Source organism: Littorina saxatilis, linkage group LG7 (assembly GCF_037325665.1).
Source record: "Littorina saxatilis isolate snail1 linkage group LG7, US_GU_Lsax_2.0, whole genome shotgun sequence".
Lineage (NCBI taxonomy): Eukaryota > Metazoa > Mollusca > Gastropoda > Littorinimorpha > Littorinidae > Littorina > Littorina saxatilis.
Genome location: NC_090251.1, coordinates 18,549,675 through 18,569,783, shown reverse-complemented (window position 1 = coordinate 18,569,783; position 20,109 = coordinate 18,549,675). Strand labels below are relative to the sequence as shown.

The window sequence follows — 20,109 nt, the reverse complement described above, 5'->3', positions numbered from 1 at the left end:
TGTGTGTGGGCTGGTTTTCTTTCACTTTATTTACTATTCTCTTTGTTTCTGCGTGTCACATATATAGTCCGTAAACCGCCGTTTGTGCTGTTAAATCACCTGCTGATTCCCCTACTTCCCTTATCTTCCTCAATTAAGCCTGGTTGTTCTCTCAGTGCACAGAGAGATAGACTGTAAGAGCTTTGTCCTTCCTTTAGTGACTTTTAATTTGTGAGCTTTATAGTTTCCACCCTTGTTTGTTCTTATTAATCGTTTGGCCTTTGCTAGGTAAGCCTTCAGCTTAATTGCTTCCTTTGTTTTAGTTGTAAGTTTTTGGTCCAAGGGAAAGAACCGCTGGAAAGTTACTTTTTCTAATCCCGTAGGTTGTCTTTCTTGACCCGTGTGTTCAATTATGTTGTACAAAGTCAGCGTGTCGTCAGTCCAGTTTTTACGTCATCATAAAACGTCACTGTTTTGTCGTCGTATTCGTTTCGCTCTCAGCGGCTTTTGTTTGGAGTAAACAGGGAGTGACTGCTTTTGTTTGGTTTTTGACGCCATATATAGGGTATGTACGCGTTTTCTTTAATGTTGTTTATAAAGATTTGCATGTACCATTGCTCTGTATCGTTCCTTAGCACCTGTTTTTGTCCAGAGCTGTATCCTTTGGTGTTCACTGTCTGTTAGTCACTCATTCTGTCTCCTTCTTTCTCTGTTCAGTATTTCTGTCTTTCTCATTTCTGCTTCCTTTTTTTTTTGCAGTGATTGAGTGCTGTAACTCCGTTTATATTGCCTTTTGTTAAACGTAACTTAGAAATGTTTTGATATGTAACGTTTTCTACTTTTTCCATTGATTGACATACTTATAAGTAATCTTCTTTCGGTGTGCGGTCGTCTTTCGCGTTGGGGCCGTGTTTTTCTCGAGTTTCGTTAACTTTTAAAGTGTAACTGTGTTTATTAAGTCTAAATCTTCGTTTCTGTTTGATCCGCTAAAGTTGCGTTTTTTGTAAGGTTGAAATTCATAGTAAAGTTTCTATTTTCTTAGTGTGACCGTGGCCTTGACGCGTTCGGCTTTCGCACGCGTTTTTTGGTTTTACATTTGCCGTGACGACGTTTTTTATAGTCTGGTATCGCTTCTGTTGCACTTGTGCAGTTTTCACCGGACGCAGATCAAAAGAACTAAATAAAACGAGCCAAAGAAAAACATCTGTGTTCCGCGTTGTCCCTTAGTCAAAAAAACCAAAGAAGCCGCGAGTACACCTTTGTATAATTAAGTTTTAAAATATCAACGATGGCTTACAATCATAACAAAATGTCTAAAAAGTAAATAAATAAATGTTTCAAAACAAGATTACCACAGGTGCTAAGTGACGTTACTTCATACATGTCGTCACAAGTGCACGTGGTGTTGCAGGTCATGTGGTCGCCACAGTCACTGGTTTTGGAGCAGGACACTGCTTCCTTGGAGCCTGAGGAGGATTCACAAGCATAATTGAGAGAAAGTATCATCGAGAAAAGAAAACACATAAAGAATTGATCATTGGTGACAGAAGGAGTGTCGACAGATAAGTTCTGTTGCAGGAAACCGCTGAAAAAATCTCCTTTTCACATTCAGTCAAGTTTTGACTAAATGTGTTCACCTTCACTGAGAATCGAGACGAGGGTGATAGTGTACATGTATGTGTGTGTGTGTGTGTGTGTGTGTGTGTGTGTGTGTGTGTATGTGTGTGTGTGAGTGTGTGTGTGTGTGTGTGTGTGTGTGTGTGCGTGTGCGTGTGTGTGTGCATGTGTGTGTGTGCACGCACATACACACACACAACGTCATTTAGCGGGTCCGGGTTCAAGACTCTCCAGATTCCCCGCCGGCGCCTGGCCAGCCCCTTTAACCCAGCCTCAGTTCGGAAGCCCCTCCCTCTCATACACTAGGCCCAGTCGCACAACCAAAAGAACCTGTTAACGTCTCTGGACTACCTTGGTTGTGTTGCGAGTCTCAATGCATGCAGTTAGCGTAGGTTTCAACAGAGGAAGTAAATTATTTAACTTTAGGAGCAGTTTAGACAAAACATTTTCGTCAAAAAAATGTTGAAGTCGAGCAGCACTGCGTGGGCTCTGAGCAGTTCTCTGATCAATTAACAAAACCTGTTTGTTTTGTAAGGAGACCGTAAAGTCATGAAAAACTGATAAGTCCTACAGTAGCATTATTAAGCCTTCGGTTGGGAAACCCCGTTTCGTCATGAAAAATTGGATCACTTCAGCAGCAGCAAGTAATCATTTTGAAACTCGGAAACCCGTGTTCTCAGAAAAAATCTATGATTTCCATAATAGCAAATAATCTTTTTGTTAGGAAACAACATTTTGTCATCAAAACATAATCACTCCGATGAAAGAAAATATTCGGATTGGATTGACAACAAGCTCAAAAATCACGAAATTCCTGATTTAGCAATTCAGGTTCAATTGTTTTGTGTTATCACTTATCAGGACAATGTGGATATATAATTAGATAAGCGCTGTCTCGGCCGCAGGGTTTCGACCAGCGAATGATTTCTCGGTGAGAAAAAATATGCAGTGCGTTTAGTTTCATAGTATTAAGCCCACAGATTGACTAGATGTATTGATTTCTCTTTACGCGACTTGTTTCCTATTTGTTTTTCTTTACTAGCATGGCTAATTCCACCGACACGGTTGGCCTAGTGGTAAGGCGTCCGCCTCGTGATCGGGAGATCGTGGGTTCGAACCCCGGCCGGGTCATACCTAAGACTTTAAAATTGGCAATCTAGTGGCTGCTCCGCCTGGCGTCTGGCATTATGGGGTTAGTGCTAGGACTGGTTGGTCCGGTGTCAGAATAATGTGACTGGGTGAGACATGAAGCCTGTGCTGCGACTTCTGTCTTGTGTGTGGCGCACGTTATATGTCAAAGCAGCACCGCCCTGATTTGGCCCTTTCGTGGTCGGCTGGGCGTTAAGCAAACAAACAAACAAACAAATGACTAATTCCATCAGACTAAAATCGATTGTGAATAAGCCCCTAATAGATCAGCATAATGCTATCATTATCTAATTTACATCATTCCTTCATGCATGTTAGTTTTGATGATTATGAACATGCCATTTAGGCTATATTTGTTTTTGTTGTTTGACGCCTTCCGCGCTCAGACTAGATTTCCACAATGAGGAGTCCAGTGGAAAGGTGTCGGCATGTTACGTGTACGTCTGTCTGTGTGGTAAGAAGGACAGAAGTCACAGAGAGAGAGAGAGAGAGAGAGAGAGAGAGACAGAGACAGAGACAGAGAGACAGAGAGACAGAGAGACAGAGAGACAGACAGACAGACAGACAGAGACAGAGAGACAGAGACAGAGAGACAGAGAGAGAGAGAGACAGACAGACAGACAGACAGAGAAAGAGAGAGAGAGAGACAGAGAGAGAGAGAGTGAGACAGAGACAGACAGACAGAGAAAGAGAGAGAGACAGACAGACAGACAGAGGAGAGAGAGTGAGACAGAGACAGAAAAAGAGAGAGGAGAGACAGAGATTGAGAGGGAGAGGGAGAGAATGGAGAACGGGGTATGTACTGACAACCTACTGCAAGTTGAATGAAGCAACATCGAGTGATGTAACAAGCCCTGTAACATGCAATCATTCTAATAAATAAATAATAAAAGGAAAAAAAGAAAATTTAAAAAAAGTTAAAGAAATAAAAACTGTATCGTTATTCCTACTACACTCTGTTGGTAGAACACGGCCTATCTTAATCTTGTTGGTGCCAGTCAGCAAAAATTGTCCGTGAAGCGAGGTTGTTTGGTCATTTCCAAGCCCGGGGAAAAAGTGGCAGAGTCTCATGTCTCTTTAACATACACGCTTTGGCGCCTGGCACGGTCTGGTTCACATCAGAGGTGAGAGCTGTTCACAAATTGACAAAGACAGATTTGAACAGCGCGTCTCAGTCGCATCAAATGTCAAAAGTAAACCCGTAATCACGTGCAAGAAGAAATGGAAGCTAGTTTCCTTAACTTGAACTAATGCAGGATAGAAAATGATTTAAATAGAAGGGCTTGTCAGGAGTTTTAAGCCGGAGAGATGTGAATTTTTCATCGAATAAAAACAAAATGAATCAACCGTCAATTAGACGTTTGACAGCTTCTAACAATTATTCATTACTTTTTCAAATGCAAACAAACGCTAACCTCAACCTGAACTTATGCAGGACAATGAATGGTTTAAATATCATACTCCGTCACGGCGGAGGGCTGACCGTGCACCCAAAAGCGGACTCAACCAAATGGGTATTTTTTGAAAGCTTGGGGCCTGCCGAACATAAAAATCGATGTTAACAAGAAATATTCAAGGGCGCACTTTCTCTTTTCAGTCAAAATTCAACTATACCCTGAAGAGTGATGCACGAGCATTTCAGACGCTTGCCTCTGAAAAAAGAAGTTCTCAGCTAAATTACGAACTCAAACTGGTACGTTTTACATATAAATGTGTTAGTTGGTATCTTTTGATTATCACAAAACAATTTGCGACTGCTTTGGCCGAGGATGCTGGTGACAGTATCATTATTATGAACCCTACCCTAAATCCAGGAAAGACGTCGTCCAAAATGTAGGTAAGTTTTGATTAAAAATAAATTCACACAAGACTAGTATTGTTGTTTGGCTTCAATGGATATATTTTCGTCAAGGATGATGTCTTTACATAATATCTGTAAAATATGAATGGATTTGAACCATATACTATGTCACTATGACCTTCCAATCTTCCTAACCCCCAGCCCAGTAAAGCGTGCGAGACGTTTCCTGAGAAAATGTCGCTTTGTGGTGCGAGTTCAGTGTGACATGATTAGTTTCCAGAACCCCATTTCTGACTTTCAAAGTTTATCTACATACATTTAGCAATGCACGAGCAAAATATGACAACTTAATGGTGCCTTTTGGTTTAATGCTATGGTAAAATTGCTAGTGATAGTGTTTACAGCTTGAAACAAAACATAACAGATGGGAATAGTCTTCCTCAATCTGGTTCAGAGCATAATGTATTTCTATTTTCAGAGGTAGCATTATTTCTGATAAGAGCTAGAGCCAATATAATGATGCTGAATATTTGAAAAATGAACTTTCTGACTCATCTGAGTAGCAAGAGAGCCTTCGTGATCGTCAGCGTAAGGCTGGCTGTCTTCAAGGCAATTCCCAGATGAACAACTTAACACTGCGTTCGATTATTCGCCCGTTTCTTAAGCTAGAGCTTTGAGACTTTACACGCGTCTAGGGCTACATGTACGCTTTACAATACGTAAAATATAGTTGACTCTCGCGTTATTTAAAGGTCACAACAAGGTCATTACCAGGCAAAAACGAGGGAAAACCGACGGAAAGTAACATTTTCTGCAACTGTTTGCAAGAAAAAGATTTCAAATTCAATTGTTTCCTGGGATTAACGCATCTCTAGACATGACAATCATCCGATTATCAGACATCAATTGTGGAGGTCACAACAAGGTCATTACCAGGTAAAAACGAGGGAAACCCGAGGGAAAATACCATTTTCTGCAACTTGTGTGTAAGTAAAAGCTTTCAAACTCCATCTTCTTCTGGTATTGGCGCATCTCTAGGCATGACAATCATCTGATTAACAGTCCTCAATTTTCAAGGTCACAACAAGGTCATTACCAGATAGAACCGAGAGAAAACCGAGGGAAAATACCATTTTCTATAACTTTTTTGTAAGTAAGAGCTTATAAACTCCATCTTCTTCTGGGATTAGCGCTGATTTCAATGACCCTGAAGTCCGAGGAAAGTTTTCTTGACCCATGCCTACTTTGGGTGCACGGTCAGCCCTCCGCCGTGACGGAGTATCAGGGCTCGTCAGGAGTTTTGAGCCGGAGCGATGTGAAATGTTCATGGAATAATAACAGGACGCTTCTCTATTCTCTCCCTCTCCCTCTCAATCTCTCTCTCTCTCTCTTTCTCCCTCTGTCTCTGTCTCTCTCTCTCTCTCTCTCTCTCTCTCTCTCTCTCTCTCTCTCTATATATATATATATATCCCATGACCTCCCTTCTTTGTCTCTGTTACTTCAGTATGGGTATATATGTTGTATTTTTATAGCTCAATAAATACATCATGGACTCAAAAAAATATATGATAGTGCAGATTCCGATTTGGGCGAAGAACTACTTTGCTCCCGACCTTTGACCTCGCGCCGAACAATGTGACACATTTGTATGAAGTTCCAAAATCGTATTGCACGGCTCAGAAAACCATATCAGTTGCACGCAAAAATGAATCTCAGAACTGATCTGATGTATGAGATGCAATAAGCAAACGTTTCTTTCATTATGAAAGCAATGCAGGTGGGAAAAAACGAACATTCAACTTACAAGATAACCAGATGCTAGCGAACCAAAACAAAAACACGAGTACCCTCCCCTTGCTTCGTTAGCAGACGACTTTTGAGAATCTGTCAGACCGTCCTTACCTGGCACGGTTGGGCTTCGCTATCATCAGCTGTTTCACGTGTTTTGCGAGCAAGTCTACTCTTTTGCCTGGCTCTGCAGTAAGTCCACATTGGCGATGAAGGTATCTAAGAACTTAACATGTGTGTATTTTTCCGTAATCCAGTCATATTCTTTCAAAATGCAATCAAGCGGCGGTGACAGACTTGGGTCCTGTTTTCCTCGCACCCATACCAGTTTAGGTTCATGCAAACACACTCGCAAAACAGTTTATCATGTAGATACATTTCAAATAGGGAGCAAATGGTTAAATCTACATATGTGTTCCCTAAAATTTGCTTCTCTGTCAATAAGACTAATTGTATAATAATGCGTTCGAAAAAAACAACGTGGAATCGATTCTGAATCGAGTCGAGTAAGCCAAATGGGGGCCAAACCGGTTTCCCCGTTCCGCCGACCTGAAACGCAAAAGAATTGTGCGCTTCAACTAAATGGATTTCTATACGACTTCATTACTTTCTTGCAACTTATGAACCTTTACTTAACGCTTTTAAACGGTCTGAAAGTAGTGTTACCGCGTACTTATAGATGCACTCATTCGTTTTATTTTTTCAGCGACGGTCACTTAGTTTAAGGTTGCAAAAAGGCCATGTCTCGCTGAAAACACTGTTTCACACTCCACAGATCGCAACAGTGCCGCTAGTAGTCTACACTTTGTGTTTGATGGTAGAATGGGATATACAGATTACAACACTCGTGGTTTTTTTATATGGCTTGTATTTCAGTCAAGACCCAGCGGGAATATCAATCGAGAGCCACTCGCCAAAGGCTCGTGTCTCCCGATGATATTCATCCGCTGGGTCTTGACTGAAATACAAGCCATATAAAAAACCACTCGTGTTGTAACCTATACATATATATATAACTAGAATGAATACCCGCTTCGCCGGGTAGCCGGCTTCGCCGGGAAGAAGTACTTAGAGCCGTACGCCGGCTTCGCCGGGTACGAACAATGGACCCGCCAAGCTTAGGTCCCTCCCAGATTCGTGGAATGGGAACAGCACGAAAATGATTCAGTGGCCATAATGCCATTCCTGACCATATCGAGTCCCATCCTTGTCGACGAATGTAACCGTGTTAATCACCTTTGGAGGCGAACTCCACTCAAACAGGACTGAGCAAGTTATGGCTTCTCAAAGGAAGGCCAGTACATATAATTACACAAAAGCCGCCAGACCACATCACAAACAGAACTGAACAATGCACAGGTGTTGCTTACATAGAGACACACACACTCACACACACACACACAAAAACACAGAGAAGCCGTATCTATAGAGAGATAGATGACAGTGTATTTTTCGCGTGGCTATAAATTGATTCGACCTTTGCACTTTTACAGTGAGGATAATTTACGGGTCCAATTTACGTTCTGTACACTGCGTTGACCTTCTAAAAATAGTAACAGTAACAGAACGCCGGGAATATATCCGAAGACGCTCAGCGCAGTGGACAGCGCAGTGTAGTAACTTAGAACTGAACGGGAAAGCCACACGAAGGAAGGGAGATAAACGCCAAACACTGGAGAAGATAAGGAAGAGTTACTTATAATGGTGAAATGAACACAAAAACGAAAATGAGTTCAGCGCTGCGCGCTGAGAGCACGTGTTGAAATATCTCATCGATGATATTGTGTCCGGTAGCTGAATACGGTGTCCAAATTTGAAAAAGATCCACCGAGAACTTTGGCGTTGTGATGTGGTGTAGCGGCTATGGTGTGTCGGTATGGGGGCCCGGGTAGCTGAGGTGGAACCAAAATAGCTGAGGTGGAACCAAAATCGGTTCCGCGCTGCGCGCTGAGAGCACGTGTTGAAATATCGACCAGGTTGTGTCCTGTACCGGGTCAACCTGAATATGCCCACCGAATTTGAAGCAGATCCATCGAGAACTTTGGCCGTGCATCGCGCACAGACAGATACACAGACAGATACACAGACAGATACACAGACACTAGTCGTATATATATATAGAATGACGTCAAGAGCGAGAATGCATAGAAATTATACATGAGCAAGGGAGATCATCCTTTACTCTGTGTGTGTCTCCACCGCCTACATTCCAACTAGTGGAATTTTGAAAGCAGGGAGCACACTAGAGGTAATGGAAGAGGTGGGTATTAGTAATTATTATTAGTATTAGTATTAGTAATGGTATTAGTAATCATGTATAATTTCTATGCATTTTTCGCTCTTGACGTCATTCTATATTTAACTTTTCTTTAAAAGTACAAGCGATCGAGTGCACATTTTGGCATTTTTAGCAGCGCTCTCATTATAACTTTATATATATATATCTATATATATATACGACTTGTGTCTGTCTGTCTGTCTGTCTGTCTGTCTGTCTGTCTGTCTGACTGTCTGTCTGTCTGTCTGTCTGTCTGTCTGTCTGTCTGTGTGTGTGTGTGTGTGTGTGAGTGTTCGCGATGCACGGCCAAAGTTCTCGATGGATCTGCTTCAAATTTGGTGGGCATATTCAGGTACACCCGGGACAGGACACAACCTGGTCGATATTTCAACACGTGCTCTCAGCGCGCAGCGCTGAACCGATTTTGGTTCCACCTCAGCTACCCGGGCCCCCATACCGACACACCAAAGCCGCTACACCACATCACAACGCCAAAGTTCTCGGTGGATCTTTTTCAAAATTGGACACCGTATTCAGCTACACCCCGGACACAATATCATCGATGAGATATTTCAACACGTGCTCTCAGCGCGCAGCGCTGAACCGATTTTGGTTTTTGTGTTCATTTCACCATCACAAGTAACTCTTCCTTATCTTCTCCACTGTTTTGCGTTTATCTCCCTTCCTTCGTGTGGCTTCAATCCATATTCCCGTTTCTAAGTTACTATTTTTAGAATGTCACTGCGCTGTCCAGAACGCTTCCCTTGCACCCGTAAGTTGTTCTTACTGTCAAAGTGAAAAGGTCGAATCAATTTATAGCCACGCGAAAAATACACTCTCACCTATCTCTATATATTTATAGATATAGATATAGATATATATATACGGCTTCTCTGTGTGTGTGTGTGTGTGTTTGTGTGTGTGTGTGGGAAAAAACCTGTGTATTGTAGAGTTCTGTTTGTGATGTGGTCTAGCGGCTTTTGTCTGTCTGTATGTTCTGGCATTTGAGAAGCCACAACAGATAATATAGGGCTAAGAAATAAGCTCTAAAATACTCAATCCCGTTTGACAGGACTTCGCCTGCAAAGGTGATTGTGATGAACCGCCACGCTGTCTGTCTCGCGATTCACCCCATATTCCCGTTTCTAAGTTACTATTTTTAGAATGTCACTGCGCTGTCTAGAACGCTTCCCTTGCACCCGTAAGTTGTTCTTACTGTCAAAGTGAAAAGGTCGAATCAATTTATAGCCACGCGAAAAATACACTGTCACCTATCTCTATATATTTATAGATATAGATATACATATATATATACGGCTTCTCTGTGTGTGTGTTTGTGTGTGTGTGTGGGCAAAAACCTGTGGATTGTAGAGTTCTGTTTGTGATGGGGTCTAGCGGCTTTTGTCTGTCTGTATGTTCTGGCATTTGAGAAGCCACAACAGATAATATAGGGCTAAGAAATAAGCTCTAAAATTCTCAATCCCGTTTGACAGGATTTCGCCTGCAAAGGTGATTGTAATGAACCGCCACGCTGTCTGTCTCTGTCTCGCGATTCACCCCGGCGAAGCCGGGTATTCCTCTAGTATATATATACATTCCAACCAGTCAGGTTTTAGAGAAAATCATTCGTGCCACACAGCATTAACAAACCTTCTTGAAAGTTGGCTTAGTAGCATTAATAATAATCAAGTCTGTGGTGTCTTATTCGTCGATTTTGCTAAAGCTTTCGACGTTATTAATCATGAATTACTATTAAGAAAATTAGTTGAATATAGAATGTCACCCCAAACCTTATGCCTGCTCTCCTCTTTCTTAGCTGGGCGAGAGCAGTCTGTCTGCGTTAATTCAACCGTATCCAGCAAAAGACCTGTGTTATACGGGGTTCCCCAGGGCTATGTCCTTGGACCACTACTCTTTTCCCTGTATATTAATGATCTTCCTCTTAGTATTAATGATGACTGCGAACTCTTTGCTGACGATACGACCCTACACACTACTGATAAAAAATTAGACAAAGTTTATTCATCGTTGCAGAACAGTGTAGATGATCTCATTCATTGGACGGAGTATAACCACATGAGTCTTCACCCTAAAAAGACCAAATACATGTTAATAACAACAAGACAAAAGAGACAAAACATACGAAACAATCCTCATTCCATATTAATTGGTAACGACGCAATAGAGGAGGTAGGAGATCATAAAGGTTTGGGAGTAAATATCGATAATAATTTGTCTTGGGCCCATCATGTTCGGTCGGTATGTAAAACAATGTCCAGAAAAATATATCAGTTAAATAGAATTAAACACTTTCTTGATCAGCACTCAAGGTTATTATACTTTAACGCATATATACAAACCATCACAGATTATTGTTCAACCATCTGGGACTCTGCCAGTGCTAATATTTTAATATTTTAAAAGCATTGTATAGTTTACATAGGCGAGCGCTGAAACTAATTTTACTGAAACAATCCAGTCTTGTATTTGATGATAATAAGAAACTTAAGATTTTCCCACTAAAAGAAAGATTTAAATTAAATGAAGGCGTGCTCCTTCACAAAATACTTTCCGGCCGTGCACCACGAACTTTCGTTGCAAACTTTAAAGGCAAACCAAACCGAAAGTTTAACGTCCCAATTCCAAGGATAGATCTCTTCAAATCACGCTTAGCCTATTCTGGTAGCGTCCTGTGGAATTCTCTCCCGGAATTTGTGAGAGTCCCAATGACTCGAATGAGTCTCAATACTTTAAAAAAAAACACCTGTCACTGTATTTAATGTTAAATTACGAAAAATCACAGTGATGGAAGACTTCGTTTGGTTATATTTTCATTTGTCCAAAGCATCAGTGTTCATTATATCCACACAAAAACACCCAAAGCTTTAATAACACATTTACTCATGCATGTGTATTCAGCATTGTTTTCACTACGTTACATATACGACGCTTTACATTTGTGTATAATATGTAATGTGTAAATATTCATAATTATGTTGTTGTTTTTCTCTACCTTTTTTTCTACGTTAATATCCGTGTAAATATGTGATTAGATTAGTCCCCTCTCTGGGCGAGGGCTGGTTGAAAAAAAGCTCGTTGTATTGCTTATGCCACAACCCTCGAAAAATAAAATTTGATTTGATTTGATATGATTTGATTTGATCTCTCTCTCTCTCTCTCTCTCTCTCTCTCTCTCTCTCTCTCTCTCTCTCTCTCTCTCTTTCGCACACTTTCAAGGAAAAAAGACTGCAGGACAGAACCTTGTGAGTGAGAGAGAGAGAGAGAGAGAGAGAGGGGGAGAGAGCGAGAGGGAGAGAAAGAGAGAGAGAGGGGGAGAGAGACAGAGACAGACGGAAAGAAAGAGGGAGAGTACGAGAGCATAAGAGTGAGAGAGCAGAATTGAATTGAAGTAAGGACCGGTTGTAAGAAAAGGCGTCGCCTTAAACCTCTATCCTTGAAAAATAAAGTTCCTTCATCATCATCATCTCTCTCTCTCTCTCTCTCTCTCTCTCTCTCTCTCTCTCTCTCTCTCTCTCTCTCTCTCTCTCTCTCTCTCTCTCTCTCTCTCTCTCTCTCTCCCTCTCTCTCGCTCTCTTTCTCACACTTTCAAGAAAAAATACTGCGAGTGAGAGAGAGAGAGAGAGAGAGAGAGAGAGAGAGAGAGAGAGAATGAGAGGGAGAGAAAGAGAGAGAGAGGGGGAGAGAGACAGAGACAGACGGAAAGAAAGAGAGAGAGTACGAGAGCATAAGAGTGAGAGAGCAGAATTGAATTGAATTGAATTTCTTTCTTTTCTTTATTTGGTGTTTAACGTCGTTTTCAACCACGAAGGTTATATCGCGACGGGGAAAGGGGGGGAGATGGGATAGAGCCACTTGTCAATTGTTTCTTGTTCACAAAAGCACTAATCAAAAATTTGCTCCAGGGGCTTGCAACGTAGTACAATGTATTACCTTACTGGGAGAATGCAAGTTTCCAGTACAAAGGACTTAACATTTCTTACATACTGCTTGACTAAAATCTTTACAAAAATTGACTATATTCTATACAAGAAATACTTAACAAGGGTAAAAAGAGAAACAGAATCCGTTAGTCGCCTCTTACGACATGGTGGGGAGCATCGGGTAAATTCTTCCCCCTAACCCGCGGGGGGTTTGAATTGAATTGAACTTTATTTAACAAGGATTAAGATTTAAGGCTACGCCTTTTCTTACAATCTGTCCTTGGGACGCACAGACACACAATGATAAAGTTTAAACATTTAAAATTAAAAAGTGAAAAAGTTAACAAAAGGAGGTCGGAAAACTTGACCACGTGATGATAAAGATGACGATGATGATGATGATGATGATGATGATGATGATGATGATGATGATGATGATGATGATGATGATGACGATGATGAAGATGAGGCATGAAGAGCATACATATGTGGTTCTTCATAAAATCAAATGCATACTATGCAGGTAAATATAAGTACAAGCTGGTAGCAATCGAACATGTAGCAATAGTACAACAAAAATATGTTCAGAATATACAATGCACAGCATATCTTTGACCTGATACTAAGTGTGGTAAATCAAAAGGCGTTCAACTACTCAGACATTAAGTGGTTTTTAACACATTTTTTAAAACTTTTTAATGACTTTAAGTGCTTAAAGGATGATGGAAGTGAATTCCAAACTGATGTACCCGAAAAAGCAAGACTGGTCTTATAAAGGTCAATTCGTGGAATCGGTGGGATCAAGTTGACCGACCCATATCTGTCGGTAGCTTTATTAAATACTGATGTAATGTAAATCGGCACTTTACCGTAATACAATTTATGCATAAAAATGGCTTTGTTTAACTTGAGATGCTTTTCCAGTGGAAGAAAGTTAAAGGCATATGTACGCGCTCCCGTGTTTACAAAGTGTAGTTTGCCCATAATCGATGTCAAACGCACCATAAGACCATATAATGACGATATGTCACCATGCGCGGACCATAATACATGCATTACAGCTTGTTCTAGCCTCTGAAAAAGTGAGGATGTCAACAAAGCCGCGGTGTTAGCTCCCTTGCATCAACGTTACATGTGTTGCCAAATCTATAAATAGGACGATCCAGATCAAAATGAAAATTAACATATCTCAACATTGAAGGGGTCCTAGACCACAATATTCTGCAGGGAACTTAATTTAGCATGTCTCCAGCTGTAGGTAAAGCAATTAGCGTGTATAGTCATCGAGTACATATGCCTTTAAGCATTTTTATTTTAATATCTGTTGAGGCATTATCCTTTACGATGAGTTTAGCCGAGCGACGATAGAGAGAGTCTAACTTTTTCAAGTGGACATCACTGCTGCCATCCCAGAGCGTCGAAACATAATTAATGTGAGGCATTACATGAGCATGGTGGAACATTTCCAGAGTCCGTCTGTCCGTAAATTGCTTTAACTTGGATAGGAGGAAAACGTTCTTGGCTACTTTCTTACAAATATGCTGTAATTGTGCCTGCCACTTGAATTCACAATCAATAATTACCCCTAAACGCGATGTTGTTGAACTTGTTCAATTGATTGCGTACCAATAGTAAGATTTAGTTTGAGTGGAGAAATGTGGTGTTTTGGTCTGGTTGCAATTACCATACTTTTAGTTTTTATTGGATGGACAAGCATAGCATTGGCACTACACCAGTTATTTACATCGTTTAAAGCTGTTTGAAGGGAGGACTCTATTACTGGAACAGACTTTCCACTTGAATGAAGAGAAGAAGCGTCAGCAAAAAAATCACTTCTTACATTACTATCAGAAATGTGCAGTGGCAGATCATTGATATACAGACAGAACAAGATCGGCCCAAGCACTGAACCTTGCGGCACCCCGCGTTTTACAGTCTCCTCAGTAGATATTTTACAGTTTTGGGCAGTATATTGAGATCTGTCCTGTAAATAGGAAGCAAAAAAGTTACACAATGAACTGTTTCTGATATACAACTGTAATTTCTTCAATAAAATTGAATGATCAACAAGATCAAATGCTTTTTTTAAAGTCGAGAAACACAGCACCACTGATTTCAGATCGGTTTGTTGCAGACAACCAGGTGTCGCATAGCGTGGTAAGGGCGCTGTGACAAGAGTGATTTGTTCGAAAACCAGATTGAAATTGATGGAAAAGGTTTCTGTTTTCTATGTACGCGAGAAAATGTTTGTGAATATGTTTTTCCAATGGTTTGGATAAAATGGGTAATAAGGAAATGGGTCTAAAATTATTTGGGGTCGGATAAACTTCCGCCTTTATGGAGTGGAATTACTTTTGCTCTCTTTAATAAACTAGGTACAGTACTTTGCTTTATGCAGAGATTATACACATAGGTGAGTGGCTCCACAATATATGGTAGAGCTAATTTGGCCAAGTAAGGAGGAATCTTGTCAGGACCCATGGACTTTTTATTCTCAAGGCCTTCTAGCGCCTTACCTATCTCATGCACTGCCATGTCTGGAATAGTAAAAAAATCGTCTGGTTTACATTTGTCATTACAAAAATCATGTTATTTTGAGAGAGAGACTTCAAAGTCAGAATCAGGACTGTCGCATTTTCCAGATTCATTTAGCCTATTGGCAAGGGAAAAAAATGGTTATTAAAATCTTCGGTGTATGCCTGTTAAAATGATAACAGTACGTGAATATGATGCCCCATGCCTTGAGAGCTTCGATTTGAGTTCTGTTTAGATTTACCTAATATGTTATTAACAGCACGCCAAACAGTTGCAATATCTTTCTTGTCCTCGATTAATTTATTAAAATAATTTGCTTTTGCTTGACGTGTTAATTCTGTCACTTTATTCATTTGTTCCTTAAAGTCAGACTTTATGTTGTTTGCTTTATAAAATTCATGGCTTCAATAATCTGTTCCGTCAACCATGGGGGAAAGAGATGGATATTTCACTCTGTGGTGACGTAGTGGGGCATGCTTATCCACTACAGGATAAAATATATCTAAAAGGGCGCCCAACGCCTCGTCAGCAACAACATGATTAAACACAGAGGAAAATGGTGCTAAACTGAGATCAAAGAAGAACTTGGTTTCATCAAACGTTTTAAAGCTTCTATATTCAATAGTTGTATGGCCCTTGTATGGCCCTTGTGCACCGACTAAGGCAACTTGAACGACCAAGAACAAAATATTGAACAATGGTCACTGATGCTTGAAGGTACAGTTTTCACGTTTGACACCATGGAGGTATTATTAGTGTAAATGTGGTCAATCAACGTTGATGTTGTATCAGTCAATCTGGTTGAGGTGTTAAAAATGATATTCGGTCCATAAGGAGCGTCGAACCACGCACCTACACCTTGCCACATAAGCGCCCTAAACGACTGAGCTATTGAGTGAGAGAGCAGGAGAGACAGGCCGAAAGATTGAAAAACACTCAGGAGGACAAGCGAACAAACAGACAGGCACACACATAAGATAGATTGATGGACATAGAGAAAGCCAGAAAACACACAGACAAACAGAAAGACAGAACGACAGAGAAAGATAGACAGACAAAGACAGACAGACAGATAAATCGTCCGATCGAAAAACAGATAGACCAGACAGACATTACCGCATGATCCATCCTGCCTGACAAGGAGGCCCGACTTGCACTCGCAGGCATGCAGTGAACATGTCATCCTGTCCGCACACTCGTGTGTGTACCAGCACCACAGGCCTTGGGCTCTGCCTGTCACACAAATACAGGATAATTATCTTCTGTTTGAATGATATACGATACCCAAACATGCACAGCCTGGTGTTGACATTTACTAATACAGCATGACTTCCCTTCTTTGTCTCTGTTAATCTAGGGAGAAAATATCCAGCGATATTTCTCCGTAGGCCTAAAGTTCGGCCATGACCTAGGCAAAATAACTTGCGCAGCCGCAGAAACAAGAAAATGGAAATCTTTTATGAAATGATTGGGAGCCACGCAAATTTGACCTCTTGATTCCGACCATGAACCCGCTGTTGATAATCTGGAAGGTCGTACCAGAAATGCAGATCTATCTCTGGCTGATTCATAGATTCAACCTACAAACTGCGACCTCATCTGTGATCAGATGACCAAGCAATGCGTGAGATCTTTTACTCTAAAGCCTTATGGCTCGTTTCGACAAGCGGATGAAATTAACCACATGCAGTTCATTCTTCAGAAAAATGCACACAACAAATGGGTTGGGTTCGGTGATTTGTACAACGTCTTCCTCACGATAGATTCGCTGATTTGTCTTATGAAGCCGTCATCAACACGAACACAATGATTGCAGAAGCAAACTCTGTACCTACACGACCGAGACACAAGACTGATTATTTCACAGCTGCAATGTGAATAGAGAACAAAGACGTTTTGGGTAAGCTTACTCACTACACGTCAGGTCTTCACTGACAAGCTAGGAACAGACAGAAAATTCCGAACAAAAGTAAATGACGTCAAAGTCTCTTTCGCTTTGCGTGTAACTTTGTCATGACGTCTTTTTTTGACGACAGTATACGCGGCAATTTGTTCGCTTCCGGTGTCATTTTAGACTGAAAAGCAACTCAAAAGAAGGAGCTAAGCCTGTGTCTTGAAACAGCTGAAACACTCTTTTGGATTGCCGTTTCAATGTTAATCAAAAAGTTAAAGAAGAAAAACAAGGTTCAGTTGCGAACTGACAGCGGATTGAGCATTTATTCCTGTTGATGAAGGTACGATTGAAGCTTTATTCTCTCCGTCAACCAACAAGACTAGATTTGTAGCAGACGAAAAACAAAGTGTGCATTTTTCCTGTCTTGTGAAGGCGATTATGTCGTTATAAGTTATCTGTACGTTGTGAAGACATTTCAAAACAAAATTTAGCTTTGATGCGTTACGGGATATAAGCTTATACGTTTTCATCCATGGAATTGTTTTTTTCTTCTCGGCAGGGTGAATGAATTCATGATGTCTTTTCCGGAACTGGACAAAACTGGCCTTGCCAAGACTGAAACAAAATATAGTTCTACAACTTCTAGGCTTGGATTGATTGCCCATGGTGAATTTCCAATGATTTGTTTCCACATCCCATGACAAATTCTCTTTACTTTGGTCATGCCATATATACGTTACAGCTCCGTCCATCCTTGGTATCGCGTGATATTTTGTCTCGACGGGGTGAAAGAATATAATGACGTCACTCTCGGCAGAGCCTCGAGTGACGTCATCATATTCATTCACCCAGTCTCGACAAAATATCAGGCGATACCATGGATGGACGGAGCTGTAACTTGTACATCTTTGAGCAAGGCTGAGTTGTGTATGTATGTGTGTGTGTGTGTGTGTGTGTGTGTTTGTGTGTGTGTGTGTGTGTGTGTGTATGTGTGTGTGTGTGTGTCTGTGTGTGTGTGTGAGTGTGAGTGTGTGTGTATGTGTGTGTGTGGGGGGGGGGTTAGGTGCGTGGGTGCGCGCGCGTATGCGTCTGTGTGCATGCGTGCGTGCGTGTGCAGAACAGCGGGTGTTCTTACCGCACGTGTTTGATGACGTGGCAGCGAAGTTTGTGTCACAGACACACGTCTTGACCTGTCCAGCAGTGTCCGCACAGTGCATGTTGTCCAAACATTCCGTGTCCACACTGCACGCTTCCCCCGCTTTCTTCAGAGCTAGGGCAGTTCACAGGTAGCAAATCAATCATTATTTTTTGTTAAAAAAAATACAAATAAAAAAATAACATTAAAATCCTTCTGTACACATCTCCCGCTTCCTTCACAGCTGGGACAATTGTCAAGTCACTTATCAAAAGTGTGTTGTTTTTGTTTTTGTTTGATTAAAAAATTTTTTTTTTAACAATACAGAACACACTTCTCCCGCTTTTTTAAGAGCAAAAACACAATTTAGGAAGCTACAAATTCATAATTTTGAAAGCGTGTTTTAATATCAATGTTAAATCACTCGTTTTTCAACAGTGTCCTGTAAAATGATATATTATATTCTGAACTACTCATTCACAAATAAAATATAGAACAGAAAAAGACAAGCAGGCTAGCAGAAAGATAGGCATACGCACAGACATACAATCACAGACAGACAGACAGACAGACAGACAAACAAAGGCACACACACACACACACACACACACACACACACACACACACACACACACACACACACACACACACACACATAATGAAACACGTTTGATGAAACACTTCATATAAATAAATAAAAATGTTGATGAAACACTTCAGTTACAGCTTGGTAAATATGTACATGATTGTTTTCTGAAAAAGAAGCAATGATTCTTCTTTTATTTTTGTTGTTTGGTTTGTGCCGTATAAGCCTTAAGGTTTCGTGGCAATAAAAGATTATTCTATTCTATTCTATTCACACACACATACACACACACACACACACACACACACACACACACACACACACACACACACACACACACACCCATACACATATTCACATGCAATACACGTGCAATAAGCTTACCACTTCGTGCTGTTGTTGCGTCCAGAGTAAGAATACAGAGCAGCAGAACGCATAGCATCGACCTTGTCATCTTATTTATTGTCAGCTATTCATCCAACACGCATCATCAATCGGCACCAGTCACTTGTTTTTTTGCTTTACTTCATGTCTTTTCTCCTTTATTCTAATTTTTATCTTTTTTTTTTCTTGTCTTTTTTTAACTTTTTTTTCTTTTGTTGTGTTTTCGTGTTTTTTTGCTTTGTTTGCGGAAATGATCTTCTTTTTGTTGTTTTTAATGTCCTTTCTATATAGCTGACGAACAGTTTTGTTTTGTTTTATTCTATGTTTTCTTTGTTCATACACAAATGTATTTCAAAGAATAAGCGTACCATCTTTTTCGAATAATATCAAATGTAATTCAATTGAACCTTTTATTTCCTTTTTATTAATTTCAGCACGTTCCTTACTTCTATCTCAATGATCTAGCGTCACTGTTTTGGCTTGACTGAACTCATGTTGAAAACAAAATCTTCAAACTTGTGTGACTCCTATGGTTCAGCACACAGTGGAACTGAGACAAATTCTGCAATGACGCTTAGCACAAGTCGACTGGAGGAAGACTCAATACCAACAGACGAAAAGTCAGGCAGAACGCGCAATGGCAAACAAAATCTAAAAAAAAATCGATCAATATAAAGGGCTATGTGGCGAGACAGATTTTTTTTAAAGGGGAACTGACTGCTTCTGTTTTGTCAGTATTAAGTGTGTGTCTCGCTGCATGCGAGAGCGTCGTCGGAATGCGTCGGCACGAGTGGGAGTCGGGGCTGACTACTTTGTTTGTTTGTTTAACGCCCAGCCGACCACGAAGGGCCATATCAGGGCGGTGCTGCTTTGACATATAACGTGCGCCACACACAAGACAGAAGTCGCAGCACAGGCTTCATGTCTCACCCAGTCACATTATTCTGACACCGGACCAACCAGTCCTAGCACTAACCCCATAATGCCAGACGCCAGGCGGAGCAGCCACTAGATTGCCAATT

At 40.8% G+C, this 20,109-nt stretch overlaps 1 protein-coding gene across 1 annotated transcript in view; it reads right to left on the bottom strand.

Annotated features, from left to right (window-relative positions):
* LOC138971950 (neurogenic locus notch homolog protein 2-like) overlaps positions 1–19,784 on the bottom strand; it is a 33,610-nt gene extending 13,826 nt beyond the window's left edge. The window contains exons 1-4 of the mRNA XM_070344796.1: positions 19,088–19,784; positions 18,118–18,252; positions 16,205–16,321; positions 1,332–1,445 (exon numbers count right to left, since the gene is read on the bottom strand). Of these exons, the coding sequence (XP_070200897.1) occupies positions 1,332–1,445; positions 16,205–16,321; positions 18,118–18,252; positions 19,088–19,157 (436 nt within the window). The 5' untranslated portion in view covers positions 19,158–19,784. The remainder of the gene's footprint in view (positions 1–1,331; positions 1,446–16,204; positions 16,322–18,117; positions 18,253–19,087) is intronic.
* Between the last annotated feature and the right edge of the window lie 325 nt (positions 19,785–20,109).